The 25313-nt window shown below is 48.9% G+C and overlaps 2 protein-coding genes, 1 long non-coding RNA gene and 1 other non-coding gene across 8 annotated transcripts in view; 2 read left to right on the top strand and 2 right to left on the bottom strand.

Moving 5' to 3' along the window:
- EPB41L4A (erythrocyte membrane protein band 4.1 like 4A) overlaps positions 1-10263 on the top strand; it is a 180848-nt gene extending 170585 nt beyond the window's left edge. The window contains exons 19-23 of the mRNA XM_072787912.1: positions 3918-3965; positions 4746-4814; positions 5816-5926; positions 6946-7027; positions 9671-10263. Coding sequence (XP_072644013.1) covers positions 3918-3965; positions 4746-4814; positions 5816-5926; positions 6946-7027; positions 9671-9799 — 439 coding nt within the window. The 3' untranslated portion in view covers positions 9800-10263. The remainder of the gene's footprint in view (positions 1-3917; positions 3966-4745; positions 4815-5815; positions 5927-6945; positions 7028-9670) is intronic.
- A 1337-nt stretch (positions 10264-11600) lies between these two features.
- On the bottom strand, positions 11601-13232 carry LOC140610915 (uncharacterized). Its single transcript, XM_072787467.1, has 3 exons — positions 13167-13232; positions 11980-13100; positions 11601-11692 (listed from the first exon to the last, which is right to left on the bottom strand). The coding sequence occupies exons 1-3, from the start codon at positions 13230-13232 to the stop codon at positions 11659-11661; spliced, it is 1221 nt and encodes a 406-aa protein (XP_072643568.1). The 3' UTR covers positions 11601-11658.
- On the bottom strand, positions 11815-11942 carry LOC140623920 (small nucleolar RNA SNORA13). Its single transcript, XR_012023446.1, has one exon. It is a non-coding gene; the product is annotated as a small nucleolar RNA SNORA13 (small nucleolar RNA).
- A 1179-nt stretch (positions 13233-14411) lies between the features above and the next one.
- The window catches only part of LOC140611111 (uncharacterized), a 68223-nt gene continuing 57321 nt past the window's right edge, over positions 14412-25313 (top strand). The window contains exon 1 of one of the 5 annotated variants that reach the window (XR_012012455.1): positions 14412-14543. This is a non-coding gene — a long non-coding RNA (uncharacterized lncRNA). Of the gene's footprint in view, positions 14544-15501; positions 15665-25129; positions 25255-25313 lie in introns of those variants that run through there. The other 4 variants (XR_012012458.1, XR_012012450.1, XR_012012459.1 and 1 more) reach the window with 4 other exon arrangements.

The raw sequence follows: 25313 nt of genomic DNA on the forward strand, positions 1-25313 counted from the left end.
CCCAGGGTCCTGGGATCCAGTCCCACGTCGGGGTCCCCGCAGGGTCCCTGCTTCCCCCTCTGCCTGGGTCTCCGCCTCTCTCTCTCTCTCTCTCTCTCTGTCTGATGAATAGATAAATAACATCTTAAGAAAAAAGAAAGAAAAAGAAAACTGCCGGCACGATGCGAGTGGGGGGGACGTGGGTTCTGGGGCGCAGAGTCCTGTGCCTCCTGAGGTAGCAGGGCACTTTGGCAGGGGACCCCTGGGTGGCTGGCCCGTGGCTTCCCCACCTGTCCCTGCCTCTGACGCAGGGACATGGGGAGAAGGGGCAGGTTGGGCTCGCTGCGAACCAGTCTGCTCAGTACTGACCGGGAATGACAGAGATGTTTGTTAAGGGCTTAAGGTTTAAAATAAAGATGTTTCGTAAGCGTAGAGGTTTCTTAGTGACATATTTTCAACTCTAATTTTCCTTTTACAGCAGTATTTAGTAGTAAGATCACAAAAATAATAACTCAAATGCTACCACATTTATTTTTCCCATAACATGGTGTATTGTACCCTCGAGCATCGCATGCAGTGTCCCCTAGTTAATATAACTGGAAGGCGGATGCTGAGGGGCTTGGGACATCTCGAAGGTCTGGGTGGCTCATGGGTCAGGTGTCATGACCTCGTGGGGCCCAGCTCCTCATTGGCTCCCTGCTCAGCGGGGGCTCTGCTTGGAAGACTCTCTCCCCTGCCCGCCCCCGCACTTGTCCATGGTCTCTCTCTCTCTCTAAAATAAATACATCTTTTTTTTTTTTTTGGTAAAATAAATACATCTTAAAAAAAAATAAACCCTTTGTAGCTTTACAAAGTAGTGTTCTTATTTTAGGGTTTTGGAAGAAAGGAAGAGGCTGATTCTAAATGAAATCAAACAAATTTTTCTGAAAAATGAATTACTTAAAGTGGACCATTGGTATAAGGCGTGGATGAGAGATGTTTTGCTTTTGAGATAATACTGGACTAATATTGGACTTCATGTGTATTTTTTATATATGTTCCATTTCCTTAGAAATTTATTTGGAGAGTTCAAGTAAAACATCTGTGTAATTAAGAAAAATGGCTGTCAAAAATCCCACAGCTTTCTAAATCCACAAAATGATGAGCTGCAGCTCATGAATCCATCCTAAATTATTGATTAAATGTGTGCAGATGTAAGCATAAAAATAATACATTCCTCATTAGTATGTTGCCTGTCTTTACATCTGTTAAGTCACAGGTGGTCTAGGAATTGGAGGAAATTAGATTTTTCTATTTGTTTCTTTAGCTTTGGAACTTCTCCCTGCCCTAAAGTAGCTTGAAACTTGTGGCCGTTTCAGAACTCAGTTAACTTGAATATGTGACTGTTACAGATACTATAGAACTTAAACATATAGACTAAATTTCTGAATCTTTTAGGGTCAGTATTTGTGGCTGGAAGGACTCATGTTCCCATTTGGGTTAAGATAACATTTCTGCTAATTCTTACAAGATGGGAATGTAAGGCATTGCCTCTGGAATTGCAACAATGATAATTTTTTAAAGCATGAAAATACATGTATGTTATTTTTTTTCCCTGGTAACTAAAGTTATAAATTCCTTTGGCTAAAAATAAATCAGAAAAGATAAGTTACATATAAATAAGATAAAATTCCGGGCAGCCCGGGTGGCTCAGCAGTTTAGTGCTGCCTTCAGCCCAGGGACTGATCCTGGAGACCCAGTATCGAGTCCCACGTCGGGCTCCCTGCATGGAGCCTGCCTCTCCCTCTGCCTCTGTGTGTGTGTGTGTGTCTTATGAATAAATAAATAAAATATCCAATAATAAAAAAATAAAATAAAATAAAATTCCCTGCAATTCCAACACTGGGAAATATCCAGCGTTAACCAGGTTTTCTGTGTATTGTTCACCTTCACCCACTCCCGCCACCGTCTGGAGGTTACAGGGGCAGGCACGTCCCACTTGCCCCTCTGCTTTTCCTCCTTCTCTCTTTCTCCTTCCTCGAAGCACCTGGTTTTGAAACTCATGCCACCAAAATCACACCACTTGTCGTAACTCATCAGCTGCGCCCTGGGTCCCTTCCTTCCTTCTTCTAAGATTTCGTTCCCACCTTCTCTCATTCTTTCCAGCCCTGTCCCATTATCTGCATAATGTCCACATAACAGATCTTTCCAGAGACCTGGCCTTGAGGCTCCTCGGTCAACCTTTGACCAGCCACCTCTAGTCTGGGCCGGTGCCCCCGCCGTGGGATGTCTGCCAATGTTGGGACACATTTTTGCGTGTCGTGCTGGGGAGGTCTGTAGCGTCGTCGGGGAGACGCAGGTGCTGCTGGTCATCCTGTGACGCCCAGACGGTTTCTGTAGCAAAGAACACATGACCCGAATGTCACTGGCACCGAGGCTGAGGAGCCGGCCCAAGTCAGACAGCCTCACTGTTGCCTCCTTCAGAGGTAAAATGATTATCAGTAGGATGGCTCTGTCACCGAGCTCAGATGTTGCACTTCCCATTACTGGGGACCTTCTGAGAGCATCCCACGCTGTTGCCGAGTTAGAACAGAATCTTGCGTCTGGGAATGGGCTGGATAGCCTAGTGCTTTGCCAGCACCACCTCCTCTGGCAGAGTCTTTAATGGGCCGGAGGATCACACCAGCCAGATAGAGGAAAGGCAGGTTCCTTACAGAAAATCCTTCCAAAGAAGCATTTTTTACACAGATTTTTTAAGCATATAGTTTTATTCTAGAACATCAGCATTTAACAATAGCACGTTTTATATGTTTGGGACCAAGGCTTCATTCCCTCCTCTTATCTTCTGTATTTTGATTCCTTTTGAGTTGATTAAAAGACCTTTGCAATTTTTTTCCCCCACAAAGGGGGGAAAAACCCGAAACCCCACTTAGTCTATTTAATTGCTAGAAAATTGGCTCGTTGTGTTCTGTGGGCTCAGGAAGCCCTACCAGAATGCCTCAGCGGTGCCTCAGTAACTGAGAAAAAATGAAATCAATGATAATTTCGTATGTCGAAAGTGGTACTGAGCCCCAAAATGCTGATAGAGATTATGAAGGGAAAATCCACCAGACAGAGCACAGCAGTGGCTCTGCAAACCTCCAGGCCTTTTAATTGTTAGGGTTTGGGGTCCTTTCTTTAGGCCTTGGCTCTTTTGAAAGGATGAACAAAAGCTTATTGTTTTCTCAGTAGGAAAGAAACAGTGACAGCGACCATGGATTTCTAGTATTCGTTGCTCTTACGAGGAGGGCGGACGCATGTGTGCTGACTTCAGACTTCTCCTCCGAGGGCCTTAAAAGTAGGGTTATAATTTCCACTCAAGTGGTTTTTGGAGAAGAGACTGGTGGGGCACATAGGGAGATGGAGAAACACGAGGGTGACTGTATGAGCCACGCACAGGTGCTGGCGTTCCTGGGGCCTCGCCTCGGCCCAGAAACCCGACGTCAGCGGTAGGAGGAAAGGTGGGTCTGGGGCACCGTCGGCAGGCCTGGCCGACCCATGTCCTTTCCCTGTGGTTGCTGCTGCTTCTGGGGAACCCCGGATCATGTTGGGAAACTTTCACATGAGTAGAATCAGGAGGAGTTCTTTGCCTTTCCTTAGAGATAGCCCGAAGGAGAAGGAACAGGCCCTGAACCATCGTCACCTCACCCCGGAGGTATGGGTGCTCCCAAAGTTCGGGGCTCTCATCCAGTAAAGCCCTGGCTGGTGTTCCTGTGACTGTCCTAAAGCGGAGCTAGCAGACGAATGATGCGGCACCGTGTTCTATCCCACATTGGCCCTCCCCGCTCCGTCCTGCCCTGGCTGGTCCCAGCTGACACCGTCACCATCGGCAGACTCTTCGTGTCGCTCTGCTAGCGTTAGCCGTGAGGTCGTTAGATGAAGCATGTTTGCAGACACGAGTGGTGGTTTTCTGTTTATAGGAGGAGCCCCGATATCCAGGCGAAAGAAGAGTTATGGAAGCACATTCAGTAAGTACCGTCGTTCTCTGTTTGTTATTATTGTTTTATGACCTGGGTAGTGTCACGGCGTGGAGGGCAGCCTGTGGCTGAGGCCCGTCATGTAGTCTTCACTGCCGTCACTATAGGGATCCCGCACTCTGCTGGTGCCTTCCATGCCGGCAGCCCCCACCGGTAGCTCCAAGGCCTCCTCTCCTGGACCAGTTAGCCTCATGGGCCTCAGACACGCCAACAGTGTACAAATAAATACCAAGGAAAAGAGATTCAGAAGGAAAAAAGACGCCTACCACGGGGGAGAGAAGCAGATCTTTTGTAGGGAGGTGATGGGTGGAGAGGCATCTACATTCTAAATATAAGAAAACTGGGAAAAAGGTAGAAGAGCTACAAAAAAGGTTTCCCCCCATTTTTCCTTTAAGACATTCTAGTTTTTTAAGTCTTTGTTCTTGGCTTATGTTTCTGTTAGTTTTACTAATGTGTTTTGGGACAAGATTAGGAAGGGAAAACTCATCTGCCTATTATGAAAGTTACTAGTGGGATCCCTGGGTGGCGCAGCGGTTTAGCGCCTGCCTTTGGCCCAGGGCGCGATCCTGGAGATCCGGGATCGAATCCCACGTCGGGCTTCCGGTGCATGGAGCCTGCTTCTCCCTCTGCCTATGTCTCTGCCCCTCTCTCTCTCTCTCTCTCTGTGTGTGACTATCATAAATAAATAAATAAATTAAAAAAAAAAAAAAGAAAGTTACTAGTATTCATGTCAGCATCATAACCTTAATTTTCTTGCTCACTTCCTTCTAGAAAGGAACTCGTGGACCCTTCTGGATTGTCTGAAGAACAACTAAAAGAGATTCCATATACTAAAGTAGAGTGCGTATGTCTTTGAAAATCTTTCCACAGGAGTTTCATCAATACTGATAAGTGAATGATCCATTCTGACTTGTCAGTGGTGTTCTGTGCAGTGCTGTAATACGCCTTTGCATTTTAACTAAAATTAGAACTCTAGGGAGGGAGGGAGGAAAGGGGGGATTACAGCTGATTGTTGTTCTGTACTACAGCCTCTGTCGCCCCCCTCCCCCATCAGCTGCTTGTTTGTGGGGTAGCTCCAGAGGGGCTGTTGATGATCAATGTCCGTTTTAATCTTGAGGAAGTCCTTGATTGGGAACAGTGTTCCTTCTTACTCATCACTGTAATGCCTGGAGAATCACGCTGGCCACAAATCCCATCGGATGGGCCCAGTTGTAGATCGAGCACACTGGACATGCTTCCTGGAAGCCCGACAGGTCTCCCAGCCAGTGTAGGGTGAGGCATACGATGACCTGCTGGCTGAGCGACGGTGGGATGCTACTTCATTGCTTTATGTCCTGCCGTGACTGTACTGGCCTCGTGCTCTGGTCAGATGTTAGATGTATGCACCCTCCCCGGCTCCCCCTCCTACCTCCTTGTCTTTAGGCCAGACATTGAATTCTTAATAACAGCTAGGACAAGGACCAACCTTTATGGTAGGAATGCCATTTGTCTGCATTGTAGGTTTTTTTTCTTCTTCCATTGTAGGTTTTTTTTCTTCCATTGTAGGTATTGGAAAAAAATCAACTGTAGGAAAGTTTCATTACAATTTTTTTTTCATTGAATACACACACACACACACACGTACAAATACTCAAGTTTCACTCTCAAGTGTGGTCAAAGGAGCAGCTTTCTACTGTTAGCTTGGGAAATTTAAGTCACTTAGGCTTTCCAAACGCAGAGGGATCAAATTCTTTTTAAACTCTCAAGGTCTTATTCCTTTGTGGTTTCCATATGAAGTGAAAATTCCAAATTACCCTGTTCTGATGCATGGCCTGTTTTCACATTTCTGGTTGCTTGTTCAGGACTCAAGGCGATCCAGTCCGCATCAGGCATTCCCATTCGCCTCGAAGCTACCGCCAGTATCGCCGGTCCCAGTGTTCAGATGGAGAGCGGTCTGTCCTCTCGGAGATGAAGTAAGTGGGCAAACTTGCGTACGTCATCACCTGCATGGCTCCAGCTCCAGAGCAGCCCAGCATCATGGGACTTTCCGCAATGATGGAAATGTTCTGTGTCTGCGGCTGTTATTTGAAAGGTGGCGAGTGTGACTGAGAAACTGAAAATCTAGTATTATCAATTTGAATTAAGTTTAAATAGCCCTGTGTGGCTAGTGGCTACCATATTGTATAGGCTAAATCATGGCACCTCCACAGTGTGCACTGCGACTTCTAGAGGAAAAAAAAAAAAAAAAAAAATATATATATATATATATATATGAACTATTCTGTTACAAATAATGCATCCTTCTTTGAGAGAAGCGGCTTATGTTTCTTTTTGAGCTGATAACATTTTCTGTTACTACAGCAGGTATCATATGTTGCAGTCATTTCTTTGTGTTTAGTCTTCCTGTTGAGGAAAGTGGCCATATCTCACCATATAGTCACAATAGGTGGCATATTTTAAATGAATATATTATTGAAGTAACTATGCATCAGGTACTTGGTATTGTTGGGTAGGAATGTGAATCATTGAACTCTGAATTAAGGCTCAAAATTTTAGTAAATATCAATAGGTTGCAAGACAGGCTAACCCAGCAGAGAGGTAGAGGCCAGGTTTTGTGTATTTTGTTTGTTTGTAAAATGTAGAGCATGGCTATTTATAACTCCATGGTTTTATAGAAAAAGGATAAATGGCCAAGAAAATGCTTCTGTGGAAACAAAAAAAGCCATTTATACATGTCACAGTAACAAAAGCACAAGGGAACCAAACCTGTTTTGTTCTTGGTTCTTCTGTTTATTTGCTGTGATTTGGGGCAAGTTACTTGACCTGCTCAACTTAATCCAAAAGCTCCGCCCGCCCCCTCAGTAAACCATGGTGGCCGGCCCTGGAAGGGATACGATGGGGTGTAGAACGTGCTGTCCCGTCACCACCTTCCAGCTCTGCTCGGGATTCATTAATTCTATCTAATCATTAATTCTGAACAAATTCTCTGCAGTTCAAAAACCGAACTGGTACCCCCACTTCCTGTGACCCGTTCTTCAGATGCTCAGGGTTCCGGTGGCTCCACGGTTCATCAGGTTGGTCAAATGTTTTAAGGTGTTGGTACCGATGACAATTTTTCAGAAGCACTTTTCTGAAAGTTCTTGGGGACGTAGGGCAATGAATCTGACTCCAGTGAGAGCCAGGAATTCTTTTTTAAAGTTTATTTATTCATGACGGGGGGGAGGGGGGGCTGGGTAGAGACACAGGCAGAGGGAGAAGCAGGCTCCATGTAGGGAGCCCGACATGGGACTCGATCCCGTGTCTCCAGGATCAGGCTCCCAGCTGAAGGCGGCGCTAAACTGCTGCGCCACCCGGGCTGCCCTGAGAGCCTGTAATTTTAAGTACATTTTAAGCACGTACAACTGCTGTTTCTCTCCCATAAAAATGCATGTAAGCACATACATAGTTTTCTATGTAAACTCAGGGGGTTTATGGACAACCTAAGAAAACCGACTCAGCCATACTCGTCGTACGCTACCCGTTGTTTCTCCTGATTCGTTTTGTCATTGACTGAGCAGGGACAGAAAGCCGACGCTAATTTGCTAGGTTCCCTGGGAAGAGATGCAGAGATGGAGGTCCGCCTGGAGGAAGTCTGTTGGAAAGCTCCTAGGATCAATACCTGGGAAGCCAAAGGCCAGGGTTGAGGTGTGTGGCACAGGGAGCTCTAGCGCTGACATGGCCCATCCAGGGCCCCCACCTGGACACAATGCTGCTGGGCCTTTGCACAATCACACTCCCCACGTACTAAGTCCCTGGAGAAAGGGTGCCAGGTGGAGGCCGTCTTCAGCTGAGGCTCGTTCCTTGTAAAGGCTCACGTCTTAGCTGTATGGAGCCAGCACTCCCCGCTGCGGCGGACGGATGCCTCCGTCCAGGTGGAGATCTGGGTGATCGGTCACCACCTCCACTAGTCTGCCTCATTTTAGATTAGTCTGGGACAGCTAACAGGTTGTCGATAATCTTTTAAAAATTTATATTCAAGGTCAGTGGTTTACGGTTTGCATTCAGAGGGACTGGCATTTGTCTCCTTGTCTGACTTGTAGTGTGGACAAAATGTTTAACTTCTAAACTTCAGTTTTCGTGCAATGTAGGTAAATAACCTGTTTAGGCTTACTGTGAGGACTTTTCAGGACTTTTTGTCTTAAAATTTAAAGTTGGATTCAATACAAATAAGGATTTTCATTGTAGTCTTGCTTTTCCAACGACTCTGGACTCTGTCATCACCTCATCACCGACACTTAAGAACCTCAAGACACTTATGCACATTCATAGACTAACTCTCGCTTTGCTGAATACAAGAGTGGAGCCCATGCACCTCCATCAGTGGCTCTCAGCTTCTGAGCTGGTCACCCGACTGAATGCCACGGACATCCCGTGCGCACAGCTGGGATGATGGGGAGCAGTCTGCCAACTGGTCTCCAGGCTAAGTGCAGTCTGCTTTTGTACAGCCCAGGAGCTAATAATGGCTCTGACATTTTTTTTTTAAAGATTTATTCAGAGAGAGAGGCAGAGACACGGGCAGAGGGAGCAGGTTCCATGCAGGGAGCCTGACATGGGACTCGATCCCAAGTCCCCAGGATCACACCCTGGGCTGCAGGCAGTGCCAAACTGCTGCGCCACCGGGGCTGCCCTGGCTTTGACATTTTTAAAGGGTGGTTTTTAATAAGGGACCAGGGCCGGGGGTGGGGGGGTGGGGGTGGGGACAGGGAACAATGAGCAGATGTAGCCCACAGTCTGGCCCTTCTCATAAGAGGGTTTGCAGACTCCTGGCCTAGACACGGAACACACAGAAGTGAACCAGTAAAGTATTCGGTAGGCATTACGGAGAAACGAAGGGCGCGTCAGGTCAGCAGGTGACCTCCCCTACAGAGACCGTGGTGGAAGAGAGCTGGGTGGAAAAATGACCTTGCAGTGGGAGCCACCCCGGGGCGGGGTGGGGGGGGGAATCGTGAGACAGAGCCGCGTGTAAAGGGAGTTTGGGCTGAAGACCACTGTGGCCTGAGCAGGGTGGGCAGGAGGCAGGCTTTAGACACCAGAGTGTGGATTTTACTCTGTGCCAGAGGGAAACCCCGCTCCGGTGGCCGTGAAGATCTCCGACACAGGGAAGCAGAAAAATCCCGTTTCCTCCTCCCGCCGTGGTGCCGGAGTTGTGGTGGTGGCCCAGCCTGTCCATGCCTCACCTTGCGCAGCGACTGTAGTAGTCGCGCGACTGGGCTCGGATTCCCTGTACTTCCCGGAGCTCCACTGGCAAAGGACAGGTGCTATGCACTGACCCACAGCTGGTGCTGGTGTGTGTGGGGGAACCTACCACGTTGCTGGTCCCCTACCCACTGGCTCCCTGCAGGGCTCTTCTCTGGATTATCTAGACATCGTGCCCTCTAATGCCCTGGATTCTGCCTTGGAGCTTAGTTTAGGAGGAACCGGAGAACTGACACCTACCTGGTACAATACAATACACAACCGGTTCCCCTGCACTATTACATTACCAGGTTCCACCTGAAAGATATAAACCATCTTTCACGCTGTTGTAACTAGAGCATTTGTTGAACAGCTTTTGATACTGTGAAGCTGAAGTATTTCATAGTCTGAGGTCTTAAATGTAAGAAAAGCTTGATTTCTGAAATGACTTAATAAAATTGGTTTTTGCCGTTTTCTTCTCTGAACCTTCTATTTCTTTCTAGACAAGGAATGGATCTAAGGACAGCCTGATGGAGGAGAAATCTCAGACCTCTACAAGCAACCTGGCTGGAAAGCACACAGCAAAGACCGTGAAAACTGTCCAAGCTTCCCGCCTCCGAACAGAGACCTGATACCGGGGAAGGGCCTGGGCCGGAGGGGTGGCCGCCTTACTTCCCAACTGTGAATCCAGGATCCACATCCTCTTGGACCTGCAAGGTTTCATCAGAAAGACTGAACCTGTTGCATCTTTTAAAGGCCAAGCAGCCTGTGTGTGCTGGAGGCCATTACTGGGGAACTTGGACAGGCTTGGGAGCTCGTTCACTGGATGTCCTGTTCTTCCTGGGAACCGCCAGCACCTTGTGGCCACCAGCGAGGGCAGAGGCCTCGGTTGAAGCTCTGGACACTGGAGTGCGGCTGGTGCTGCAGGACGCACCACCTGTGAACTGTAGGTGGGTCTCGGCCTGTGTGCCGAAGTACTGACATCCCCATTGGGCTGCAGAGGCCTCGGCCAGAGAACTGTTCTCGTGATACTGTGTGTGGCGTGGAGCCCCACCGGTTATTTACAAATGTATAAAGCTTTAAGTGTTGCTTTTAATTTCTAGTGTCCTTGTGTTTTCAGAAGAGAATGTGTGGATCAGTTGACCTAACAGACCGTGGCCCCGGGCACAAGTGATCCTCCGCCCGGCTAGCTCCCGGGACCCCCAGATTAGTTCCTTGGGAAGGGGCTGTCCCAGGGAGTCGTCCTGCAGGACGTCCATCCGTTTCCCCGCCCCCAGCTACCCCAACAGGAAACCCTCTCCTCCCGTCCCCGCACCTGTGCTTTGGAGCCCACTCTCCCAGGTGTTCATCTGTGAACTCTCCCACCTAAAGAAGCCAACTCAGGCCACAGATCCCTTGCCAGCTGTCCCGCTCCCCAGGCTCCCTGAAGTGCGTAGGCTTGACCCTCACTGCTCCAGCACAGCCCCTGCTAAACTACCTTGTCCCCACATCCCAGCGGGGACTTTGGGGCTGCTTTGCGACATCTGACGTGTGGGCTCTCATGGTTCCTATGGTTCTGACCACCTACACCTCGCCAGCCGGGTTTCCAGCCCTGTCCCTCTGGGTGCATCTCCCTTGTGCTACAGCCTTAAAGCTCTGTCAGGACCAGTGTGGCCACAGCCCCACGTGGATCTCCCAGAGGCAATCCTAATTGCCCGGCTTTAAAATGCTGCTGCGGCTGGACTCAGGACCCGTGGCTGGTGACCACGCACGACCACACACCAGTGCCTGATCCCATTACAGTCGGGCGAGCTTTGCCCCCCGAGCCTCCTCTCCCGGCGTCACCGCCCTGGTCCAAGGGGCCGGCCTCCGGGCCCACTCTGCCCTGTCCTGATTTCCCCTCGGTCAGCGGCCTCCGGCGGGCGGGTTCCTCCCCTCCCCGTTCAGGCTCGGAGCACCGCGGGCCCCCAACAGCGGTCACGGGCCGGCTGCCCTGCCAAGGTGACCCCCGCCCTCGGGCTCACGCGCTTGCTCCGGTGTCCTCCCCGGTCAACTGCAGGGGCCGGTGTCCCGAGGGGAGTCTGTCCGTGACGCCATTCCGGCCGCTCCTCCCGAAGGCAGGACTGTTTTGCTCACCCGCGCGTTCCCACTCCCTAGTATGTTGCTGGAAAACTCAGTAAATTCTTTGAACGCTCGGGCTACTCTTTCCTGCAAAGCGAGTGCCGAGGGTCCGCGGCCTACCCCCCGGGACACGCCGACCGCCTAGCGGGGGCTCCGCGGGGCACCGCAGGCCGCGACGAGCCCGCGTCTCCCGGACCTCACGGCCTTCCCTACGGGGCTCCAGCCGCGCGGAAGTCGCGGGGGGCGGGGGGGACGGGCACACACACCCGGTTTCCCTTCGGGGTTTTGGTGAAAATGCTCTTTGCCGGTGGTCAGCCAGCCACGAAGCCGAGCGGCGTGAGGACACGTTTATTCGCAGGCCCCGTGCGGTGCGCTGGCCGGGGCCGCGGCGTCAGCTCGCCCCGCCTCTCCTCTCCGCGGACTCCCTGGAACGCAAGGTAGAGGTCAGCGGGAGGGCGCGTGTCCGCGGGCCGCCCGTCCCCGCCCCCCACGCCGCCCACGCAGGGACGCGCCACCCGGCGACCGAGACGCGGGCCACGTGGGCGCGAACTGTGACCCGGCGGCGCGCGCCCCAGACCCACGGTCCGGGCAGGAAGCGCCGCCAGGGCCTTGCTTTCCGCCTTTTCTGACACCGCGTTCACCAGTTTCGGAAGGTGAACGGGCAACACAAAGGCCGCGGGCGGAACCCCGCGCGGGACGGCCGCGCACTCACCTGCGGCGCCCCACGCTCCGCGGCGCTCCTGCCCGTGCGCGCCAGACCCGCCGTCCCCCCCTACCCCGGGACCTCCTGCGGCCCGCGGACCACGTGGCCGGGCCCGGCCGTGCGGCTGCGGGCCCGGGACTCGTGGCGCCGGAGTCTCCGTCCAGCCGCCCTGCCCGGCCGCAACCCGCCCGCCACCCCGGGCGCAGAGACAGGAAGGGCCGCGCGCCGCTCCCACAATGCTTTTCTACGACCGGAAGGGCCCACCGTCCGGGGCCCGCGGGGGGGACGGACTGTACCACTGGCCGCCAAGTTCTCGCGAGACGCAGCGCTGGGCGCGCGGGTTTAAGGCCCACGGATGGGCAGTGCGGCGGGGCTCCGGAGGAAGGAGCACCGGGATTGGCGGGGGGCCGGGCTTCCGGGAGGAAGCAGGACAGGGATTGGCTGGGGGCCAGGAGGAAGAACAGGAACAGGCGGGGGGCGGGGCTCCAGAGGAAGGACGACAGGGATTGGCCGGGGGCCGGGCTCCGGGAAGAAGGAAGACAGGGATTGGCGGTGGGGCGGGGCTCGGGAGGAAGACCGGCGGTGGGGCGGGGCCCTAGGAGGAAGGAGGACAGGGATTGGTGGTGAGGCGGGACTTCGGGAGGAAAAAGGATAGAGATAGGCAGGAGGGCCGGACACCGGGAGAAAGGCGTCCAGTGATTGGCGGGGGGCGGGGCTTTGGGAGGAGGAAGGACAGGATTGCTGAGAGGGCGGGGCTCCGGGAGGAAGGAGGATAGGGATTGGCGGGGGGCGGGGCTCCGGAATAGGAAAAAAGGAGCAATGCTCCGGGAGGAAGGAGGACAGGGGTTGGCGGGGAGGCGGGGCTCCGGAGAAAGGCCGGCGGTGGGGCGGGGCTCCAGGAGGAGGAAGGAGGGGGCAGGGCTACGGGAGGAAAGGGGAGGGGCTGCGGGAGGAAGGCTGGCGGTGGGGCGAGGCTCCCGGAGGAAGGAGGAAGGGGGCGGGGCCCCGGGAGGAAAGAGGAAGGAGCATACACACTGGCGGTGGGACAGGGATCCGGAGGAAGGAGGAAAAGGGCAGGGCTCCTGGAGGAAGCAAGGCGGGGCGCGGAACTCCAGGAAGGGCGGGTGGGCCTAGGGGTCCCTACAGCCCCTGTACGCTAGACACCCCGTGCTTCAGCCCAGAGAGGTGGTCCTCACTGTGGTCGGCGTCCTCTGTCCCCGGGTCAGCACACGGGGCGTCCTCACTGTGGTCAGCGTCCCCATCCCCCGGGGTCAGCACACCGGGTGTCCTCACTGTGGTCGGCATCCTCCATCCCTGGGTCAGCATACAGGATGTCCCCAGTGTGGTCGGGGACCTCCGTCCCCCAGGTCGGCACACGGGGTGTCCCCGCTGTGGTCGGCGTCCTCTGTCCCCGGGTCAGCATACAGGATGTCCCCGGCGTGGTCGGCGTCCTCCGTCCCCCGGGTCAGCACACGGAAGTGTCCCCACTGTGGTCGGCGTCCTCTGTCCCCAGGTCGGCACTCAGGGTGTCCCCGGCGTGGTCGGCGTCCTCCGTCCCCCGCGTCAACACACGGAGGTGTCCTCACTGTGGTCCGCGTCCTCCGTCCCCAGGTCAGCACTCGGGGTGTCCCCACTGTGGTCGGCGTCCTCCGTCCCCGGGTTGGCACACAGAGGTGTCCTCACTGTGGTGCGCGTTCTCCGTCCCCCGGGTCAACACATGGAGGTGTCCCCCCCAGGGCCCGTGGTCTGCGGGAGCTGCAAGTGGCGCCCCCAGGGCAGAGCGTGGTGCTGTCCGGGCTCCGTCCCCGCGTCCGGGCGGGCAGGTCGGTCATCAGGGAGCGGGCCGTGGGGTCCGGCAGCAGCGGCAGGCCCCGCCCTCCGCCTGGGCATCAGGTGTGCAGGAGTCGGACGGTCGGCGGCGTTGTCCGGGTGACCGAGGCTGAGCGCGGACAGGCAGGCTCGGGCCGGTGGGTGCGCGCCGCGGGCTCCTCCGCAGCGGTTCCGGCCGCCGAGACGGAAAGAAGCACCGGGTAGGCTCCGGGGTGCGGGAAGCGACACGGCGTCGACGTCGGCTCGTGAGCCGCTCGGCCGGGACACGTGGCAGCGACGCATGCGCCTGCCGCCCGCCGTTTCCGCTCTCCGGGGCCCGCGCCCAGGGGTGAGGGAGCCTCGGGTGGGGCAGCGGGAGGCGGGGTCCTGGGCCGAAGGGTCCGCGGCGATGGCCCCGAGAGGAGAGCAGAGCGTGTCGGGTGGCTCGTGGCCCCGTGAGCCTCCCGCGCGGAACGGACACGGCAGCGAGGCGCGCCCGCGGCTGCGGCGCCCGCGCACACCGACCTGGCGGCGCGCCCCGCACCGGAAGTGCCCCCTCACAGCCCCGGAGCGCGCCCCGCACCGGAAGTGCCCCCTCACAGCCCCGGAGCGCGCCCGCGCCTTCCCTCACCGCGCGGCTCGCGAAGACGCCGCGTCCCGCCCACGGCCCAGGCCCCGCACCAGGGTGGCCTGAACCCTAAAGGAGCTGGAGGCCCGCGGGACGCAGAGGAGCGGGCGGAACCAGCCAAGGCCCTTCTGTTAAGGTTCTCCCCACTACGCGAGGCCGGCGCGGCTGCGGCTGCGGCTGCGGCTGCGGCTGGTGCTGTGAGGCCCGCCCCGGCAGCAGCAGGACGCCCCGGGGGCAGCGTCTGCACACAGCGACGCCCGCCCGTGCGGGCCTGGCCCTGCCTCCCGGCTGCGCGGCCTCCGCGCTGTGCCTGAGGCAAAGGGCCGCTCCCGGCGCTCCGCAGGCAGCCCGGGGCCTGAGGGACCCCGCCTCCCCAGGGACGCGCAGCTGCGGCCTCCTGCGTGGGCCCTTCGCCAGGGGCGGCCCTTGGGCTCCGGGCTTCCAACGCGTGGCCGTGCTGCCCGCACCCGGGCGCCTTCCCGTTCGCGCCCTCGTGGTTCCTTGCCGACTCCCGGATGGCCCGAGGGCCGCGGAGGGGCAGGCACCCGTTCCCGGGCTGCTTGGCGTCGGTGTCCTCCGTCGGCAGGCCGCACGGCCTCGCACGGCCTCGCACGGCCTCGCACGGCCTCGGGGACGCCCGCGGTCAGGCCCAGGCGCGGGGCGAGGACGCGAGCCACTACGCACGGGCGGCTGCCGGCCTGCCTCGGCCCGGACGGCGGGCGGCACGTGCGGGTGTGCGGGCGGCTTCCGGCCTGCAGGCGGGCGTCCCGTGCGGCGTGGGCGGGCCGCGTGCCCCGGGCGGCGGCCGGTCGGTGGTCCCCAGGGCGGCCGCGGCCCGCGCAGTAGCCGTGCGAGGGCAGGTGGGAGCAGCGTGGGGCCCTGCGCTGCGCTGACCTCCGGGCCCCACCGCCTGGTCTCGAGCGCGGAGGGTTCTCCGCCCGCAGCGTCGGGGAGCGCGCGGACCCCGAGGCCCCAGGAAAGGCCCGGGCTGCGGAGGCCTTGGCGAGCGAGGCTCTCGCAGACCCGCGTGGCGCCCGCGTCGTCCCCGCTGCCGAGTGTCCGTTCGTGGCGCCGTGCGGGGCTGACGACGAGGAGGGCTGCCCCCTGCCCCCCTGCCGCCCCGGCGGCCTCCTCCTCATCAGGAGCTAAGGGGGTTCCCCGCGAGCGGACTGCGTGGGCTGCGGCTGTGGGTCGGGGAGGCTGTGGGTCCGAGCTGACGGCCAACAGATGCTGAGTGATGTGAACACTTCCTACCACGTAAGGGCATTTGTGATTCTTAAACCGTGTGTGTGTGTGTGTGTGTGTGTGTGTGTGTATGACAAAGAATGTGCACACTGGGGCCTCGAGGGTGTCTAACATGGCAGCAGGCATCCTCCTCTTGTCCATCATCTTAATAGCATGCATTTAAAGTTTCAGCACGTGTGTGTGACGTGGATGACATTTTTATGCATTTCCTATTGTTCATCAGGTTGGAGGACTTTCCATATATATCTAGTTTGCCAATAGTTTTTTTTTTGTCATAAATGAATGTTGAATTTTATTAAGATGTCTTATCTGCCTCTGTTCAGATGAATATGTTTTTTCTTATAATTTGCTGAGGTGACTTGCCTTAATGCAGTTTTTCTAAAGATTTTTATTTATTCATGAGAAGCAGAGAGGCAGAGACACAGGCCAAGGGAGAAGCAGGCTCCATGCAAGGAGCCCGACGTGGGACTCGATCCCAGAAACCCGGGGTCACGCCCTGGGCTGAAGGCGGCGCTAAACCGCTGAGCTTCCCGGGCTGCCCCAGGTGCTCCACTTTAATGCATTTTTCTGATGTTGAACCAGTCTTCCTCTTTGGAAAGAAACCAAATTTGTCACCTCAAAAATTTTTATTTAGAAGTTTTACACTTATGTACTTGGATGAAAAGGGACCATGGTTGTCTTTCTCATACTGTCTCTGATAGGTTTAGATGTAAAATTATATACAGATATCAAGTTAATATCAGTCATTTGTTTCTGAAAATCAGGTGTTCTGTGCAGAAACCTTAACTGGGAGCCTAGTTCTTTTTATTTTAAGTGGTAAAATTGTGCTATGTTACCTGTTAATCCAGACCAGTTTCCTAAAGTGTAAGTAAAACATGGTAAACGAAGTGCTTTTGACTGACACAGCATCGCATTGGGATGTGGATACTCACGACTCTGCTTCCTGAATTGCCGAACAATAGTGTCGTTAACAAAGGGTTGCTCCGTCAGCAGTGACATCCTCTCTCATTGCTGCTTTTCTGCTTCCTTTCCTTCCTTCTCCATTAACCCCCTTAACACTTTCTCAACATTGTCAGCTTTTGTTCTACAAAACTAGGGAGGAAAGGCGATAGGGAATATGAACGGCACCGTGGAATCATGGCAGAGGGTGATTCACAGTGAGGACCACGTTTTAATGTTTTCTTCATCACCAGTGGCATCTATGTGGGATGTCCCCTTCGTTGGCAGTTAGAATGCTTTCTGATTTGCTGACAAGATGTGGACATTTTACCAGATGTTTGTGATGCAGCGCGAGGCATTTCTTACGCCTTCGTTGTTGTTACTGGTAAAAATGTTGTATTGAGCTGTGGGAGTGCTGAATACAATATTTCCTCCATGAATCTCAGCTGAAATGTTGTTCTGAGAGAGGTAGACGTATGGTGTTGGAGAATTAACCATGAGAGAGAGTTTACTGGGAAAACATCGATCAGAGAAATGTTCTGCGATGTGTGCTTGAAATGGCTTTACCAAATTACTTGGGCAACTCTTTGTTTCGCTCTTCTCCAAAAAGTTTAAGATAATGTCAGAATTAATTTTTCTTTACTTTAAAAAATAAATTACATCCTTTTAAAACTATCCGGGTCTGATTTTTTTTTTTTTATGAGATGAATTTAAAGTACTGATTCAGTTTTTTTAATCTGACACTAATTCCCCAGGATTGCACCAGACCCCACAGGTTAAGAGCTCACTCCCACAAGGCTGCCCCATTTCACTGCCAGCTGCAGTGGGGTGGCCAGGCTACTCACACCTCTGCTCAGATGGAAATCTGAGGGTTCACATGACCCCCCCACCCTCAGTTTTGGTAATTCACTACAATGAGTCATGCTCAGAAAACACCTCACTAAACTACTACAAGTATACTGTAGGGTATATAACCTGGGAACAGCCAAATGGATGAGATGTGCAGGGCAAGGGGTGGGGTGGGGTGGGCTTGGCTTCTATGCCTTTTCTGGGCTTGAGGCTCCCTGAACCTCCTTGTTCAGAAGTTCTTATGGAGATTCCACAATGCTGGCATGATTGGTTAAATCACTGGTTACTGGACCCACTTGTCCATGTCTCCAGAGACAGGGCGTGGGATGAGTAGGGCTGGGGTAGGGTAGCTCTCTAGTGACGAGGTTGGTCCCTCTGGCAAGCGGCCCCAATCCTGAAACTACCAAGGGAGATCACCAAGAGTCACCTCAATGACATAAACTTTGTTCTTTCTCAAAATTGCTTTGGCTATTTGGGGTCTTCTGTGATTTTACACAACTTTTAGGGTTGTTTGTTCTATTTCTGTGAAAACTGCCGCTGGAGTTCTGACAGGAATTGTACTGAATCTGTAGATCACTTTGCGTGATGTCGACATTCTAGCAATGTTAATTCTTATCTGTGGGCACTGACTATCCTTCCATTTATTTGTGTCTTCAGCTTCGTTTACCAATGTCTTATAGTTTTCAGCATATAGATCTTTCATCTTCTTGGTTACGTTTATTTGTAGGTGCTTTATTCTTTTTTTTTTTTTTTTTTTTTTTTAAGATTGATTTATTCGCAAGAGACAAACAGAGAGAGGCAGAGGGAGAAGCAGGCTCCATGCAGGGAGCCCGACGCCGGACTCCATCCCAGGTCTTCAGGATCAGGCCCTGGGCCCAAGGCAGCACTAAACCACTGAGCCACCTGGGCTGCCCTGCTTTATTATTTTTGATGCAATGAATGTGATTGTTTTCTTAATTTCTCTTTGTGTTTTGTGTATAAAGACATGACTGATAGTTGTATAATGATTTAATATCTTGCAGGTTCACTGAATTCATTTCTTAGTTCTAAGTTTCTTAATGGTCTTTAGAACTTTTTATATATGTCATCTGTAAATACAATTCTATTTCTTCTGTTTTGATTTGGATACCTTTTATTTCTTTTTCTTACCTAATTACTCTAGTTATGAGTTCTCATACTATGTTAAATAGAAGTGGCAAGACGAGGCATCCTGGTCCTGTTCCAAGAGGAGAGACTTTCAGTTTTTCACCGTTAAGGATGATGTTAGCTAGAGGCTCGTCATGTGTAGCATGAATGGCGTATGGTGTCATTGTGTTGAGATATGTTCCCTCTAGCCACTTTGAGGGTCTTATCATGAATGGCTGTTAAATTTTGTCAGATGCCTTTTATGCATCTTATGAGATGATTATATGACTTTTATTTGTCATTATGTTAATAGGTTGTGTTATATTGATTTGCAGATGTTGAACCATCCTCCCATTCCTGGAATAAATCTCACTTGATCATGGTATATGATCCTATAACGTGCAAACAGTTTGGTTTGCTAATTTTTTTTTTTTTTTTTTTTTTTAGAATTTTTTCATCTATGTTCATCAGGGATATTGGCCTGTAATTTTCTTTTCTTATAGTGCCCCCTTCTGGTTTTGGTATCAAGGTAATGCTGGCCTCATTAAGTGAGTTTGGGAGCGCTCCTTCATCTTCTGTGTTTTGTTATTGTTGTCGTTGTTGTTGTTTTTGGAAGAGTTTAAGAAGAACCAATATTAATTTCCTCTTTAAAGGTTGGTAGAAAAAAAAGGTTGATAAAATTCACCAGTAAAGCCATCTGGCCCTGGAATTTTGTTTATTAAGAGGTTTGTGATAATTAATTCAATCTCTTTATTAGTAATTGATCTGTTCAGATTTTCTGTTTCTTCATGATTCGGTCTTGGTAGGTTGTATGTTTCTAGGAATTTATCCATTTCTTCTAGGTTGTCCAACTTGCTGGTGTGTCATTGTCCATAGTAGTCTTATATGATCCTTGTATTTCTGTTTATTAGTTGTGACAACATCTCTTTCATTTCTAATTTTATTTGAGTCTTCTCTTTTTTTCTTGGTGGTTCTAGGTAAAGGTTTGCCTATTTATCTTTTCAAAGAACCAGCTCTTAGTTTGGCTGATCTTTTCTACTGTCTTTTAAATCACTGTTTCATTTATTTTTGCCCTGAACTTATGTCCTTCTTTCTACTAAGTTTGGGTTTCATTTGTTCTTCTTTTATTTCTTTAAGATACAAAGTTAGGTTGTTTGAGATCTTTTTCATTTCTTACTGTAGGCACTTACTGCTGTGAACTTCACTCTTAAAACTGCTTTTGCTGAGTCCTATTAGTTTTGGTTGTTGTATTTCCATTTGCATTTGTCTGAAATTATATATATATATATATATATATATCTTGCTAGAGGGGAGGGACAGAGGGAGAGGGAGAGCATCTTAAGCAGGCGCCACACTCAGTGTGCACCCCAGTGCAGGGCTCAGTCTCAACCCTGAGATCATGACCTGAGCTGAAATCAAGAGTTAGATGCTCAACTGACTGAGCCTCCCAGGTGCCCCTATCTGAAAACATTTTTTATTTATCTTTAGCTTCTTCTTTGGCCATTGGTTACTCAGTAACATGTTTAATCTCTACATATCTGTAAGCTTTCCAGTTTACTTCTTGTAATTGATTTCTAGTTTCATACCATCAGAGTTGGAAAAGAGGCTTGATATGATTTCAGGTTTCTAACTTTATTAAGACTTGTTCTGTGGCTTGACATATGATCTATCCTGGAGAATGTTCCATGTGTGCTTGAGAAGAATGTGTACTCTACTGCTTTTTGATGGAATAATTCTTAAATGTCTAAGTTCCCCTGGGCTAATGTGTGCTTTAAGTTCAGTGTTTCCCTATTCATTTTCTGTCTGGATTATCCATTGATAAAGGTGATATTGAAATCCCCTATTGGTATTGTATTGCTGTCTATTACCCCCTTTAGTTGTGTTAGTGTTTGTTTTATATATCTCGGTTGTCCTATGTTGGGTCTGTAAATATTTACAATTGTCACATCCTCTTCTTGGATTCACCACTTTATCATTATATAATGACCATCTCTGTCTCTCACTAGTTTTTGTCTTCAAGTTTGTTTTGTCTGATATATCTACCCTTGGTTTCTTTTCTTCCCCAGGTTGGGGAGTATCTTTTTCTATACCTTCACTTTCAGTCTATGTGTGTCCTTAAAACTGAAGTAAGTCTTTTATAGGCAGCATTTAGTTGGGTCTTGTTATTATTACTGTTTTTTAAAAATTTATTTTTAAGTAATTTCTACACCCAATGTGGAGCTTGAATTTATAACCCTGAGATCTAAGGGTTACACACTCTACCAACTGAGCCAGCCAGGTGTCCAGGTCTTATTTTTTTAGATCTATTAAACTACTCTTTATCTTTCAATCAGAGAATTTAGTCCATTTACATTTAAAGCAAATATTAATAGTTATAGACTTATTGCCATTTTGTTCATTGTTTTCTGGCTGTTTTGTAGTTCTTTAGTTCTTTTGTTCTTTTCTTGCTTTCTTCCTTTGTGATTTGATACTTTTCCATTCCTTTCTCTGTATCTTTCGTGTATCTACCGTAGACTTTTGCTTTGTGGTTACCATAGGGTTACATAAAACATCCTAGAGTTATAACAGTCTATTTTAAGCTGATACCAATTAAGTTTAAATGCATTAAAAACTCTACATTTTTACCTCCCCCTGTTTTTGTTTTGTATTTTTTGATGTCATAGTTTATATCTTTTTACATATATAGCCATTAAGAAATTACTGTAGTTATAGGTTTTTTTTTTAACAACTTTTGTCTTTTAACTTCATGCTTGATTTATAAATGATTAACCTATCATCATTGCATTAGATTATTCTGAGTTTAACTACATATTTACCTTTACTGGTGAGATTTATACTTTCAAATGTTTTCCTGTTGCTAATTAGTGCCCTTTAATTTCAGCCTAAGGAAGTCACCTTAACATTTCTTATGAGGCCAGTATGGTGGTGATGAACTTCTTAAGCTTTTGCTTGTATGGATAATTCTTTATCTCTTCTTCTGTCTCAAAGGACAACTTTGGTAGATAGAGCATTTTTGGTTGGCAATTTTTTCTTTAAGTGCTTTGAATATATTGTGCCACTTTCTTCTAGCCTGCAGAGTTTCTGCTAATAGCCTCAAGGAGATTCCCTTGTGTGTAAAATTGTTTTTCTCTTGCTGCTTTTAAGATTTTCTTCTTAGTTTTAACTTTTGACACTTTAATTATGTGTCTTGGTGTGGATCTTCTTGGGTTTATTTTATTGGACCTCTCTGGGATTCCTGGATCTGGATGTCTTTTTCCTTCCCCAGGTTAGGGAAATTTTCAGCCATTATTTCTTCAAATAAGTTTTCTGCCCCTTTCTCTCTTCTCCTTCTGGACCCCCTATCATGTAAATATTGGTTGGCTTGATGATATCTCAGAAGTCCTATAAGCTATTTTTGTCCTTTGTTTTTTTTTTTTTTTTTTTGCTCCACTGATTGGATGAATCCACTACTCAGTCTTTGAGTAACTGATCATTTTTTCCACTGCAATCAGTCTGCTTGCTGTTGAACCCCTCTATTGAAATTTTCAGTTCTGTGATTTCTGAATGGTGCTTGCTTATATTTTCTATCCCTTTATTAAAATTCTCACTTTGTTCATGCATTGTTCTTTGGACTTTAGTGCACATTTTGTGACCATCATTTGAACTCTTTGGCAGGTTTATCACTTGTTTCATTAAGTCTTTTTCTGATGTTTTGTTCTTTCATTTGGAATGTATCCCTCGGTTTCTTCATTTTTCCTGACTCTGTGCTAGTTTCGATGCATTAGACAAAACAGCCACAGCTCCTAGCAGTCTCATGTGGGAGTTGAACCTTATCATTCAACCTGCCCTAACTATTGGTTGTCTCTCAAATCTTTGTGATTGTCTAAGCAGTTTTATTTGTTCTTAGTAGCTCACAGTATTGAAGATGTATTAAGACCTGTGAGAGTCCCAAAGGGGAGGATCTCAGTCAGCACCTAGATTCAGGTTCATTGGCAGCTGGCCTTGAGGCAGCAGCTTTTAAAATATGCAAATATGCCTCTTTCAGGGGAAGCCTGGGATATGGGCATTTCTGTCTGGCCTCATCAGCAAGTGCCCTGAGGGGATAGCTGGCCAAGAACTCTTTCTCTGTTAGTTTTGTGGGACCTGCAAATATAAGCCCTACTGGCCACCAGAGCCAGGTGATAGAAGGGCATCCTTTGGATGACAGCCACAAAAACTGGGATGTATATATAAGCCCCTTTCCTGGAAATATCAGCAACCTGGAGTGAGGCATCAGGAGAGCATATAAGTGGTGCCTACCAGCCTCCCTGGTCTCTGGAGAGTACTGTAGTCAGCCCATTAGAAGCCTATTAGAAGGCTGTAGCCAATCAGAAGCTACTGTGCTATGCAAAAAGACCCCCTTTACAGAAAGACTGGGCACATTTAAATTCTCTGGGTCTGTGCTGGTCCCTACGGAGTTTGCTGTGGTAAATTCTCATGAGTACTTTAAGAACTGTCTCTTAGTTTCCTATAACCTTGCTGGTCTCTTGGATGCCAGCCCCACTGGCTTTCAAAACTAGGTGTTTGGGGCATCCATTTCTCAGGTGGAGGTTTTAAGAGTTGGGACACCAGATATAAAATCTAAACCTTTGACTTCTCAGAAATTTGGAGTTGTAAGTTCCCTCCTCGTTGTGTGTAGCTGCACCAGGGCTGGGGTTTATGATGAAATTATTAGCCTCTACTATCTGGTTTGAGGTCTTTTCTCATTTACCCAAGGTGTAGGAGCCACGCAAGCAGTTTCTGGATTTCTTTCAGAAGCACTGTTCTATATGTAGCTGTAGATTTGATGTGTTCATAGGAGGATGGGAGGTCAAGAGCCTACTATATTGCCATCCTGAATCAGATCCAGACATTGAGTTTCTAGTGTCAATTATTAGAACTTATTTTTTCTAGGATTTCTTTTTGGTTCTTTTTCAAAGATACGGTTATTTGTGATATCTTTTGTTCCTTTGCAATATACCTTCTTTTATTTCTTGAAATACATTAAACATACTCATTTGATATTCTATAGGTCAAAAATTTGCAGTCTTTGTTTCAATACACTATCACTTGTCTGTTTTCTCATAGGTTTCTGATTTATTTTTAAAGTTGTGGCTGCCATTTGGGTCTGTTCTAGAAAGGATTATATGTTTGTTATTGCTGGGTATTTGGGGCACTGCTAACCTGGAAACACTTTTAGACATCTTCTCTATTCATTCATCTGTCAATGGGCATCTGGGCTCTTCCCATATTTTGGCAATTGTTGACATTGTGTGTGTGTACATATATATATATATATATATATATATACACACACACATATATATATATACATACATAAAATGGAATATTACTCATCCATCAAAAAGAATGAAATCTTGTCATTTGCAACAAATGGATAGAGCTGGAGGGTGTTTGGCTAAGCAAAATAAGTCAGTCAGGGAAAGACAAATCCCATATGATTTCCCTTATATGTGGAATTTGAGAAACAAAATAAATGAACATAGATAAAGGGAAGGAAAAATAAAGTAAGATAAAAACAGAGAAAGAGGCAAACCATAGAGATTCTTAACTCTAGGGAACAAACTGAGGATTGCTGGAGGCGTGGGGGGTGGGGGGGTGGGGTAACTGGATGATGGGCATTAAGGAGGGCACTTGATATATAACGAGCACTGGGTGTTATATGCAACTGATGAATCACCAAACTACCCTGAAACTTAATAATAATAATAATAATAATAATAATAATAACAACAGCAACAATAGCAACACTTTATCCAGCATTTTTAATTATTCTGAATTAGGGGCTTTTTCTGCATATCTCTCCTGCCATATTGCAGGCATGAAACACCTTTTAAGTTTCTTCATCAGTTTATTCCTTGAAAAACCATCCAGCTTAAGAACATCAGAAGAGCTTATCACTAATCCTGCTTTTTCTGCTAATAACCTCTGTGTAAAGGTAGTAATTCTTCCCAAAATAATTTATAATTTAGAGCAAGTCTCACCAGGTCCCTTTTTTAAAGTAAGTTGGTCAAATTCTGTGGGAACCTAACAAAATTACTCTGAAGATCTTTTTTTGGAATAAAAACTGTTGAGAATACCTGGAGCAGTTTAAAAAAAGAATAGTAATGGTGGATGACTGACTCCTTCCTTAATATTAAATATTACACCATATTTTAAAGTCTATAAGATAACTAGAGGAGTATGATAATGGCATAGGTACTCATCTGTCAGTGGAATGGAAGATATAACACATAACTATTCTGAGTATTTGTTAAATCTTGGCAAGTCTTAAAGCAAACTTGCCAAATTAACAGAGAAGGGCTGAGTAAAAATATTTGCTTGATTATAAAAAGGATTTACTAAACGTTAAAAATCAATGGCTCAATCTGGAAAGTGGCAAGAAACTGGTTACAATGAATGATGAGGTTTATCTGACTTTTTGATCATGAGAAAGCATTCCCTTTCAAAATAATATAAATAAAATTGATTTTAAAAATAAATGGAAGGAGTATGGAAATAATTGATAATCTTAATTTAGCAAAAATTTAAAATTTCTCTATAATAATTAGAAATTCCATGAATTAAATAGGCTAAATTCTTATAATAAATATAACTGTAACATATAATCCTTAACAATAAAATAATTCGTGTTAATCCATGTGAACAGTGAGAATCCAGTAGAATCAAAGGTAAAAAAAGATATTTTATAAAAGAGAAACATGAATTGTAAAACATACCAAGAAGTATC

Source organism: Canis lupus, chromosome 2, assembly GCF_048164855.1.
Source record: "Canis lupus baileyi chromosome 2, mCanLup2.hap1, whole genome shotgun sequence".
NCBI classification, from domain to species: domain Eukaryota; kingdom Metazoa; phylum Chordata; class Mammalia; order Carnivora; family Canidae; genus Canis; species Canis lupus.